This window comes from Buteo buteo, chromosome 11 (assembly GCF_964188355.1).
Source record: "Buteo buteo chromosome 11, bButBut1.hap1.1, whole genome shotgun sequence".
Classification (NCBI taxonomy): Eukaryota; Metazoa; Chordata; class Aves; order Accipitriformes; family Accipitridae; genus Buteo; species Buteo buteo.
Window position 1 is genome coordinate 38784530 of NC_134181.1, and position 12564 is coordinate 38797093.

General features: G+C 39.4%; 1 protein-coding gene across 4 annotated transcripts in view; it reads left to right on the top strand.

Annotated features, from left to right (window-relative positions):
- CABIN1 (calcineurin binding protein 1) overlaps positions 1–5601 on the top strand; it is a 122864-nt gene extending 117263 nt beyond the window's left edge. For all 4 annotated transcript variants that reach the window (XM_075041633.1, XM_075041635.1, XM_075041634.1 and 1 more), the window contains exons 37-38: positions 1702–1928; positions 2422–5601. In XM_075041633.1, coding sequence (XP_074897734.1) covers positions 1702–1928; positions 2422–2565 — 371 coding nt within the window. In that variant the 3' untranslated portion in view covers positions 2566–5601. The remainder of the gene's footprint in view (positions 1–1701; positions 1929–2421) is intronic.
- Positions 5602–12564: the final 6963 nt, after the last annotated feature.

Below are 12564 nucleotides of genomic sequence, written 5' to 3' on the forward strand. Positions count from 1 at the left end.
CTGCCTGCCTTCCAGTCAAGTATTCCAGAGTTTAGAGGCATTCCTGGCAATGTCCCAGCTTCCTGGGAAAGTGCCTTGTCGTCCCTTAATGGTTATTCTTTTTGGTGCATGACTCACATGCTAAATACCACAGCAGGAAAGCCAAATAAAAAAAACCTCCCAGTACCAGGCTATCATGCTATATAGTTTGTGCATCCTTTAAAGCAGAATTTTTCTTTTAATTGCAATCTTACACGGGGCAATATGACAATGCTTTGGATTACACTATTGCAATATTTAGCAGAAGGCAACGATTTTTCACAAAACCTGACTCAGTCTGAGTAAACATAAAAACCAGCATTACAGCAGTTAATGCTTTCTATCCCTCCTCTGCCCCCTTCCCAAGAGAAGTAGGAGTTGGTGTTTTAATTGAAAAATGTAAAACTTGGTATTTCAGATGGGCATAATCTAGATATTCATGTTTGGGGTATCTTGTTTTTCCTTATTTGTGAGAGGTAGATTATTCTGCATCTGATGACTGCATCATTTCTGGTACTCTAGTCTGAAATGATTGGCTGCCCATAGAGACAGGTCACTGACCTTGATGGAAAGCTGTGCCTCATCTGTTGTGGCAGTTCTTACATTCTTGTGTACAGTTGAGAACATACAATTCAATTTTACATCCCTTTAGTAGTTAGTTCTACTGCTGGTTGTTTTTCAGGGTAGCATCAGGAAGCTGGCATTTTATTTTGCTGTGTTTAAGTGGCCATGTCAGTTCCAGAACTCTGCAAGAGATGCATTTGACAAGACTGAATCTGAAAAAATGTATATGAACACCTGTCATTATTATCAGTCTGAGATTAGACTCTGGCGTTTTCATTCATATAACTTTAAAAAAAAAAATCATTTTGACTCCATATGAAGCAGCATTATTAGTAAGAAACCAAGAAATCTTTTAACAAATTCTCAGTTTTTAATGTGAAAGCATTGTCTTCTACTGGTTATTGTTGTGTATATATTATTTGTAATGTGATTATGCCTAGGGAAGGGCAGGATCCCTCTTTACTTCTTGAGATGAGCCCTGTCTGAGCAAGTTTGTATTGTAAAGACCACAAGCTGAGACACTTGGGAAGTATGTGGAAATAATGTTAACTAGTGTGGGAGACAGTGGCATGAGCACACCAAGGAGGTTTTTATGGCAGGATTTGAAGAGAGTAATGAGGAAATTTTGACGGGTGTTACCATATATTTTTCTCAAATTCTTGAGGAGTTGCTGTCTCAATAATTAAAGAGGTAGCACTATGGTGGAGGAAATTAAGACTCATAAGTGAAGCTAAGTAGCTGTATTTGTTGCATTACAGAATGGAGAGGCAGTTAGAGAATGCAAAGATAGATGATTGCATCTGAAACAACAAGCAGGAAAATTTGTAGTAGCCTTCTAACTAGATACGGATGGGTCAGTGCTACACTTCCACTTCTCATGCTTGGTCAGATTGAGTTTCTACTGTCCAGTAAGATTTTTTTAAATTATTACTGGTTTCCAGTTGTCATTATAGAATCTTGAGACCCTTTCTTCTGTTTCTGAGCCTTGATTAAAGCAAGGCTTGAAGAAAGGCCTTTTGAGCCAGCCATATGTCTTAACAATGAACTGTTCCCTCTTCTTTGACATCTGAAATCCTAGATAGCTTCCTAACGTGTTTTTTCTTACTATTTTCTGTTTAGCCTCCAGTTCCAAGCCTGAACTCAGCTCCAGTTCACAGACTTTGGGAAGTCAGCAGAACAAGACAGATGGCACCCGAGTAAAAACTCGCATTCTGCCCAACATGCCAAAGCTTTTCATACCTTCATCTGTCACCAAATTTCCACCTGAGATCACTGTCACTCCACCCACTCCCACCCTCCTTTCTCCAAAGGGCAGCATTTCAGAAGAGACCAAGCAGAAATTAAAGGTAATAAAAGGGCAACAGTAATTTTTTAGATTATTGTTTTTATCTTAATTCTCCCCTCAATAAAATACTTGTATGAAAGGAGCAACAGTTCCTGTCCCCAGTTCATAACTAGAGATCGTATAAGTAGTGGAAGAAGATGCTAGCTGTTATCAGCAGGAGCCAGTTTTTAAGGACTGGTGAAATACTGGCCATGGGTGAAATCAGCTATCTTAGTCCTTATCTGTTTTCTGAGGGAATTAGAAAGAGTTACAAAAATGGGTGAGGGACCTAGTGCAGCCATTGCAATTCTTAGGTTAGTGAAAGCTACCAGAATATTGTGGGGAAGCCTACTGGGAAATGTTACGTTGTTTCATGTTAGGATGCCATATCTTTTATGGAAGTAAGAGAGCTGTTGAATGTGAAGGAATAGCAACCAGTTGGCTTTTATCCATGTGATCATGGGTTTATCCTGACTATTTAGCAATATATTCTCTCTCTCTCTTTTTGGGATCAGTCTGCTATTTTGTCTGCTCAGTCTGCAGCGAATGTAAAGAAGGAGAGCCTTTGTCAGCCAGCTTTGGAAATCTTAGAGACCTCAAGCCAGGAGTCCTCACTGGAAAGTGATACTGATGAAGATGATGACTACATGGACATATGAATGAATTCTGGCCATCATCAGCACCAACCATATAACCATTCTTCTTGTTGCCAGCTTCTCTGGCAGTTGAAACATCTTCGTTGGCATTACTCTCCATTTAATTGGCATCATTGTGTTCTTCACTTTCATTACCTTTGTTACCACTGCTACCGCTTGTATTGCCTTCAAAATCTTCACCATTCTCCCCATCATGGTGCTTGACGGAAAGAATGATTGTTTACCAGGCAGTTAATTAATTTGGACCACACTGTCACCTTTAACTTCAGTAAATACAAGGATGTTTTGAGCTGCAATTCATATCTCTCTACTGTTTCTGCTTCTTCAAACCAGAGCCTTGGAAGTCACTCCAGTAGCTCTTTTCTATACCATTTTCTTCCTCTTAGTTGTATTTTTGCATTTTTCCCACTAGTTAAGTTTTTCTCCGAGTAATTCAACAACCTAATGTCTGTCTAGCCATGCCACAATTAGTCCAACAGGTCCTTTTAAGGTGAATGGAGTAGGAAAAATTTGCTGAGCTGGTAGAGGTTTTAATTGCATCAAGAAAGTCTATGGCTTTGTTGTGGGGTGAGAAGGGTGAGCTGAGAGAGTCTGTCAGCTCCTTGGCACTGCTGGGTGCTTTGTTGGAATTTGACTCAGTGACAATAGGCAAAGAACCAGCTTTTCCAGGCAGAGAGCTTGGCCTCCTGTTTGTGCTCATTTCACACCAATGTATGAGGTCCAGCAAAAATTATCTACCTGAATGTTGGCTTAAAGAACTGATCTTTCCAGAATTGTCTTACAGTCCTTTCTCTTCTAATGCCTTGGACAAGCATTTTGAATTGGGGGCTAGATGATATTTTTATGGTGGTATTGAAAAAACGTGAAAGATTTCAATACCATTTCAGTAATGTCTGTTTTTTACAGAATGACACGAAAAGGTGTTTTTTATCTATCTGCAGAGGGACTGCTCACAGTTATTTATATGAGAAAATAATGGTAACAAAGATCCTTTTTTTTCTACTGAATGTTAACTTTGTAAAATAATGAATGCAAACCATGCAAAAAAAATACATCACACACTATATATACACATGCGTGCGCCCACACACATATATATATGTGTATGTACATATATATATGTATGTATATGAAAAAAGAAAATGCATACAGCTTGCGATGTCAGATTTCTTTGTGTTTGGGGGAGGTGGTTTTCTGTAAAATGCAGAGCTTTGTATAAACTTTTGGGTTTTTTCTAATAAAGTTGAAATGTACTGTTGTCTCTGTTCATCTGAGAGGGCAAGGTGCCATGGTTCTGGAAAAAAATATTGCTCCTCCCTTCCTTTTATTTCTTGGATAGGAAAGCGGTGGAGGAAGCGGGGTGGTGGGAAGCCTCTTCCTTTTCTGAAGACTGCCAGACCTCTTCGGATGGGGTTGGTCTTGTGTGACCTGGAACCTGGGTCAGCCAGTGTTGCCAAGACTGCCTGCAAAGGGTTGACTTCCCCATTGAGACATTCTCTGAATTCTTTTTCACCTATCTGAATATCTTTGAATGCTGATGAACAACATAAGCGGGAAGACAACACATGGTGAATGGGATCACATAGAATATTTGGCTGTACAAGTTGGCATTTGATCCACTACTACAGTGATCGCTCTCATTCACTGTAAGAATGGTAAATGGACCATGGATAAAAAGAAGCAGCATCAAACTTTGTATTGCAAGTTTATTGTCATATTCTGGGTTGTTTGTTTTGAGCAAAACATAATTTATAAGCAAGTGAGCATGTCCATTTTGGCCATATTAGCAACTGCTCGTGTAACTTGTTCAGTTACTACAAGTGATAGGTGAGCTGGATTCAACTGATGTGGAAAAGATCAGGTAACTAAATGGTAAAAGCAAATGGGTGTTTTCAATAGTAATATGTTTTCAGCATTCGCTGTTTAATTTGGTGTAAGTTATTCTAAATATACTGTGTAGCCTACTGTATAGTCACTGACTGGTAATAGGCTAAGGTAGCTTTAGATGATCAGGCATGATCTTTATTTTTTTAGATGGTGGCACAGGAAAAAAGAAATCAGCTTCTTATGAGAAATGGAACACAGCTTGGCGGAAGTAGTTCTGAAAAGGGCTCGTTCACCCAAATAGAATAGACTACATTCGCTTTTTTACTACTGTATATTCTTAAATGTATGGCTAACTTTAAGATCGCATTTAAATTCTTAGGTCTGCACTTCTAGCATGGGTTTGATGTATGAAGACAGAGCATTTCATTTTCTTAATTGAATCTGGTCACTGAAAACAGTTGTTTTCCTTTATTATTCTTAAGGATTCCTTGGTATTACGCATTTTGCTTCTTGCTTTTTTTTTTTCCTCCAGAGCTTGCTAAAATGCCTGGTTTTGAGCTTTCTTTTGTCTTCTAGTCCAGCTTTTTGAGGAGGATTTAATTTTTTGCTGGTTAAGGATAGCTAGAACAGTAAGTAAAACTGTTCCTGTCAGCAAAGAGAGCTGAACTTTGCTGATCTCCTCTAAATTCATTTTAATCTTCAAACTATGCAACTGTGCAACGTGTTTTATCCTATATTCAAAACTTACCTGTTTTTCCTTTTTTTTTTTTTTTTTTTTTTTGGTAATCTATGATCTTTTATTCCAAGTATGCTCTCGGGTAGTTCAAGGACTTAAGCTCAAGAAGTTAGAGAGACTGAACTACGCAGGCTGCCACCTTCAAAACCTGCCCTTCTGCTAATGACTAAGTAGTGTGTTGCTCAGCTGTGGGCCATCTTCCACGATGGGTATTACTGTGATGTTTGCTAAAGGAGCCATTCTTCTATATGTGTGAAATCATCTCTCTGTAAGTACTGTTCATGTAGTTCTTCAGTTCAAGGAGCTGTATTCTGGAGTGAAGACACTGAGATCCCTGGATGCATTGACATATAATGTTTGTCTGAAACACCATCCCTAAAGGTACTTGGAGCAAGAACTTCAAATCCTTACAAACAGAAGTAATCACTTAATATGGCAACTTGTGAAACCTGGCAATATAATTTTGTGGAATTTTCAAGACAAAAAGCATTATGGTAGAACTGCAGTTAGTTATGCATTTACTTGAAGTAATTTCTCTGATTTCAGTCTAATCCTAGTTGTAATAGCTTGGAATCCAAGTATAGGCAAGGTCCAGCTTACAAAGTTGCATATCAGATGTAAACACAACATCTGTCTTCAGGATTTACTGGGTAGCCATTGCTTCTGAAATCTCAGTGTCCCCAGCTGTCTTTTCTAATGTGCCAGGCAAATAAATGGCAGCTACTGATACTGCTTTTGTATTTTTTGGTTTGGTTTGGTTTGGTTGTTCCCTGTGAAGCTATATGGACAGGAATGTTGGGTGCCTAAAGTAAACTTAAAGGTAAGGTCTGTGACCCAAGTAGGATGAGGAGGAGGCTTTTACTTCTTTTTTTTTTTTTTTCCTTTTCTTTTCTTCCCCTGCCAGTAATTGATTAAAAAGCAAATTCTTTTTGTCTATGGAAAAGCCAAACTGTTAAGACTTCCAGGCAAATAGCAAAAATGTTTTTGTTCCAAAGCAAATGGAAAAAGAAATTATCTTGAATCAGGTGGTGAGAGTAATTTGTGGATAGTTGATACACTTTGTGTGCTGTTATTGGGCATTGTTTTTACACATGGTAAGATAACCTTTCACCGATCACCATTGTTAAGGTATATAGTACTGGCATTTGGCTGTGTTTAATGCAATTTCATTTCCTGGCTCAAGGATTATATAATCTATGTATAGTTAAGACCATCAAGAATTTCTCTCTCTGAGGCAAGGACTAGTGTTTTACTAAGAATTAATTTTGTTGGGCACAGCTGTCATTAGTGGCTTCTGCCCACTGAAAAATGCTGTTCTTCAAAAGCTAATAATGTTTCATTCCACAACCAAAATATCGAATCAAGCAAGATACCAAATGTCTTCCTTAATTTTATCATGTACTAGGGTTTGTCAGTTGTTGTCTCTTGGTTGGTTTTCATTGTTTTGGGGTTTTTTATTAGAATGAGGTTTGCTCATGAATAATAATATTAATGTATTTTGCAGCCAAAATAAACACCATATGGTCAGGGAGAAAGGGACCAGGAAAAGATGAGGAAGGCACGGCAGCCGAAGCTGATTAGGAGACAAAATGGACCGAATGGAAACAGAGGGGTCAAGTGAGAGTAGACTAAGTCTTACCATCAAGGGTGGGATCACACCATTGTTAAATTCAATACTCTGGTTTTGGCAGTGTTGATAATTCAATGAAGGTGAAAAATGTGTATGTAGCTTCTGTGTACAGTGTTATACACCGAGCATAGCTCATTCCTGTTGCTGCAGATGCTTGTCATATTTTTTAAGGAAAAAGGTGGCAGGGTAATGAGTTGAGATGCTCAGAAAAAGCAGGAGACATAAATTTTGTGATCTCTTACTTAGTCATGTAAAGCTGGGGTGAAGAAGCTTTGTTCTTGCAGTTGAAGGTGATGGTAAGAAATTCAGTGTAGGTGTTGAGTGTTAATTGCCATCTTTCCCTTTCTTCTAGCTGATGACTAGGAATCCACTAATGCTAAGCTTTGAGGCATGCGTGAGGATTTGGGGGGTAACCTTGGGGTACTGTACCACAGGCTGTACAAGGCTGAGTTACGCCTTTGCGAGTACTCCCCTCACTGGTGGGACTCGGCTGGCGTTGCAGGGCACAGCGCAACAGGCAGCATCGTGAGGGGTAACAGACCAGCATCTGCGGTTTGTTGGCTTCTGGAGGATGGCTTAACCTTCACTTGAATGGCTCTTCCACATTAGAGACTCCAGGCAAATCTCACCAGAGATTTAATGACACATCTCTCCTTGGATAGATGTTTTTGTTCTTGCTGCAGTTTATCTAATGAATGGATGAGGATGACACCCCACCAGCAAGCCGACTCCAGAACCCCTCTTCCGCTGTCCTAAAGCTGTCTTAGAGCTCACTGACCTCTGCGCAGCTTCGTGCACATAATGTGGGGGTCTTGCTGCCTGTGGATTTCTTTTGGCCACAGCTGACCTTTAAAATAGAGCTGGGGCCTTAGAGACTATATATAAGGAGCATGCGTGTTTGTTTGACACACACAGCCCCCCCCATGCTACCCACAACCCATCTATATGAAGCACATGAGCTGTTTGCCACGTCTTTAGGGGTTCAGTGCTTGCAGCGGCTCTGATGCAGGCTCAGGTTGCAACCTTGCAGCGCTCAGATGCGACAGCTCAGTAGCTATGGATGTCAAGGGGCTTTTCTGCATGCTATCTGAAAAATATTTCCTATCCTGCGGATGGATTTATCCCTGATAAAATGCCATGTATGATTAAGAAAAGGGCATGTGGCAGGTCTGGCTGGAGTGCGATCTAAGGCTGTGAGCGCATCTCTGCCCAAACTTCATCCCCTTGTGTTTTGGGAGCTACACTGTCTGCTCCGGTAGCGCTAGAGGGGGCCCTAGGACAGAGAAGAACAAGGGAAAAAAGAAGGCGGGGGGGGGGGGAGACGGGAAAAAACCAACCCCCACCCCAAACCGTAACATGGATGACCAGGATCTATCTTTAAACTTCTGAAAGACTAAATTACATTGCTGGTTTTGACCTTACTTACTTCTAAGGGCCTTCTGCTACTGTACCACACGTCTTTTTCATGATATATAGTCTGATTCAAAGCAGATGGAATGAGAATCCTCATAGTCTGTTTACAGGATTCTGTCCCATGTTCCTGGCCATAGCAAAAAAAAAAACCAAACCCCAAAAAACTCACTTCTTTGCTGTTAATATTGCAACTTAGTATGAAAACAGATCCGCTATAGACTTGCTTTTCACACGAAATCTGTTTGCCCCATAACTATGGTGGGGTTTGGGGGTTTTTTTTGGTTTGTTTGTTTGTTTTAATTCCCCTATGAAAAGCCTACTGGGTGTTTTCCATTTTCTTAATGTGCAGTGTATTATAATGGGCAAGAGAAGGAGTATCTTTTGACAGTTAATCTTTTGTAAAAGGACTCAAATAATGCTTTCAGCTTCATCAGTGTAAATCTTGATTAATTCAATCCTGGTTCATTGCAGTGGCATGGGGTTTGTACTGGTGTAACTGAGCCGAAGAGTAGGTGATAAACCTGCAACTTATGGATCTATAAAGTGTTTTTAATATAGTTTCATTAAAATAAAATTCTAATTAGGGATGAAAATGTGTATGCAAATGATGGAAGAAATGCACAGCTTTCAAGCTTGGAAAAAATCTTGTATAACAGCCTCTGTTATCTAAAGTAGCCAGGAGGTAAGATCGAGTACTGTAGTCATCTTGCAGAAATGCCGATGAAATGGGATAGTGAGACGGCACTGAGGCCACGAACTGACTGCAGAATCAGAAAACCAAAGTCACTTCTACCAAGGGGAAAAGTAAAATCACACTTCTGCCTGCATTTACGATTTATCTGCGCAATTAAACGATTGTGTATACAGCTCGGTACAAAAGCATTCAATTATATAATCCCAGTGGGAGGAACACTTCACAATGTGTCTCTAAGTACATTGTCTTACTGAAGGAAACTGCCTATCTAAAACCAAGTCAGTATACATGGTAAAAAGTAGTTTCTGCTTTCAGATTGGACGCAGGTATCCCCCTCTCAATTTTTATTTCTCAGCCTGGTTTTTTTTCTCCCTTCTCTTTCAGAGACCCTGCAAACAACAGTGAATTCCAGTATAAATGGAATATAAACAAAGCTCATATATGGTATAAGCATATGAGAACCACATTGGAATGGTATTCATTTAATTTTAGTTAGTGATATTATTCTAACTACAAGTGAAAGGCCATGTAGCAGGCCAAAGGTATTTTAGACATAGTGCTTCCTGTGTGAATGCTTAATTGTTACGTATAACTACAGCTAGCTTAAGAACCTGTCTACATATTCACATTCTTTTCTTTTTACTTCTCTGAGGTATTTGACAGATACGGAAGGCTGTTCACAAGAAATGATATGCAACCGAGTTTTATTTGCAAATATGCATTGCATGAACTATTATCTAATATAGCACTGAACACAATACTGTTCAGTAATAATTAGTGAAAGATGTTGTATGAGCAGAAAAGCTTCATACTTCAGAAATATTTTTTGATTCCTTGTAATGTAAGTCACACAAGAGGTTTAATTTCCTTAAGTTACACTAAAATATATGAAGAGTCACATTTTCTCTTCTAAATGCGTCTCCTTCAATAAGATTGCAATGATAATTTTCTTTTTCCCTTAAGAAATAGCACTAGATGTATTCTCAAAGAATAGCTTAACTTGTTAATTGAGCCGACATATAAAACCACTATGCTATATGAATGTCAGAAAGCAGCAGTTTGAATATGGAAATTTGTCACTTAGGAGTGTCTAGACTGTGTATTAGATTTCCATTAAGTTCAAGTGGGTTAGGAAAAAAAAAATAATGTTTAGAAATTCATAGTGGAAGTTACTGAGCTTACAACATCAATTTGCAACGCTATGCCCTCAAGAAATCAATGCAAGTTCAAACAAATAACAGTGCCGCTATGACTTTCCCAATAGACGGCACTGCTGGAAATGCTTCCTATACTTAATAAGTAAATGGGCTTTCCTTGGAACGCAACAAAAGAGCCCGATGTATTGTCTCACAGCTAGTAGCAGTGGTACAAGATGATTTTTCACTTTGGCTTTCTTGAACATAATAACAGCGTGGGATCGCACATTGTAAAGTATTGCTGCAGAAAGAAGCGCAGGAGTTTCTTGCTGATAACCTGGGTCCGGTGATCCCCTTGCTTCGCTAGCGTAAAGAAGCCTTTAAATTCTGCCAGTGCAGTTAGAACTAGCCGTTGGCATCTAGGCAGTGCTGTCAGTTCACGTTTTAATCGTGAGAAGACAGAGATGTGGGTCTTTCTGTAGAAGCCAAACAAACCAAGTGCCTTTACCGATACACTCTCGGATGCGCTGTTTCCAAAATCAATCTTCCAATGAACCGAGTAAAGATTCTCCTACAATGCCAAGTTTTACCAGGGCTGTACTGTTCTTTGGAAGTTGTTAATACAGCGGGTTTTCTCAATGTAAGACGAAAAATGAGAAAGCGGTGCAGGGTTGCTAGAAAGCCTGTAGCTTCAGAGTCATTTTAATCCCATTTAATCATTTCCACTGCCTCCCCCTCGGCCGCAAATATGTCCCGGTTCAGCTGGGCTGGCAGGTGCTGAGCCTGGTCTGAGCGCAGCAACCCTCCTCTGCGGGAGCAGAACGGCTCCCCAGGCTTTGCTCCCCCGACATGTGTATTGGCAGCTGTTGAGAGGCAGACACAAGGTCCTTTAACAACTGCACATAATTCAGATGATGGCTCTGGAGATGTTGCCGTCTAAATTAATGAGTTCACTTTTAGACAATTGATAACTCGATTAAAATGTGAGAGAGAGTAAATCCTCTGTGCTTATATGCACCCCTGCTGCATTCGCTTTTTTGGTAAGGTGAACTTGCAATTTCGGTAAAACTCAGAAATATTTACATTACCATTAAAATGCCCAGTTTGTGTGTATGGTCACATTTCAGTAATGACAACTCAGATACAAAGGCAGCACAGTGTAGCAACTGTCGTGTTATCTGGTACTATGAAGACAAATGGAAAAGTAGCTGTAAAGAATATGAAAATGTGGAAATGTTATTTCCAAGTGCAGGGAGTCTGCAGAGGAAGAGGGAGAGCAGAGGAGGACAATGTTTCTTCTTAAATATGTGCTTGATTGAACAAGGTACCTAAATATAAATATATTGACTACTTTTGCTTTCAATGAAGGTAGTGAAGGGTGTCATCAGCTTATATTTCACCATAGGCTTACATTGTGTACAATTTCTTCAGTGACCTAAAGTATTTCTGCAACTAAAATTTCCATCGAAAACAGATGCTTTAAAATAAATAGACTTAACTTCCTTAGTACTTGCGAACTCAAAAGTTCACAGTTAACCACTGAAAAATGCGGAAGGCCAAAGAAAGGTGGAAGTATCTCGCTGGTAAAAATTTCAGCCCAAATGAAATTTGTGAGAAACTGAGTGACTATAAAGAACAGGCTTGGGTATGGTAGGGTGTGCAAATAAAATGATAATGTAATGTGAGGTTTTGATAACAAATCAAAGTAAACAGGAACAAACTATAGTTTTAAAATTGTGCTACATCAATTCGAGAGCAGTACTAAGGAAGTCAAAATTCCCCAATTAATTCTCCCTGAAACTATGATGGTTATGGCATATAGAGGAACTTTGGAGAGTAACTGGCATTATCTACAGAAGTTCCAGGAAGGGAGATCATAAAATGAAGTTCCGTTTAGTGATACCTGTCTTTGTGTGATCCCTGGGGCAGGGTGTTTATTGGGAATATAATTTTCTTTAACAGCTTTTTTTCTGCCTTCCTCAGTGGTTGACATTTTTCCAGCAAGGAAGTCCAGGTAGCTTTCAGAACAGTAGCAGCAGAACTGGTGATATTTACTGAATATGATGGACTAGAAGCTGGCTTATTCTTGGTGGGTTCTGTATCTGGGCTTTGTCAATATTCACTTTCCGCACCTATTTCATAACAACACCATTGATTTATTCGTTAAATCATAAGGGTCAAAAGAACTGCATTGTGCATCAGAGCTTTCTCACTACCTGGTGAGTTTTTCAGTTAACCATTTATCTTCCATTTTCTAGCGCCATAAAATGGAAACTTGTCCAAAAAAAAAAAAAAAAATCCCCACCTCCACCACCCCAAATGGCCACTGAATTTGAAGCGAGGACGTTTTTATATATCTTAAGTTGTTTATCGTTTTATCTTCTAACCAATTTTAGTTAAAACTATGGTTTTTTTCATTTTGAGTGAATGAATATTAATATCCACTAAGAACCACTCCTATAGTTGAGTTAAACGAGCAATACAGAAAGTCACCTGCATTTTTGTCATGGTGGATGACACAGAGCTTCCCACGAGCAGAATTCTGGAGAAGACTAACAAGTGTCTG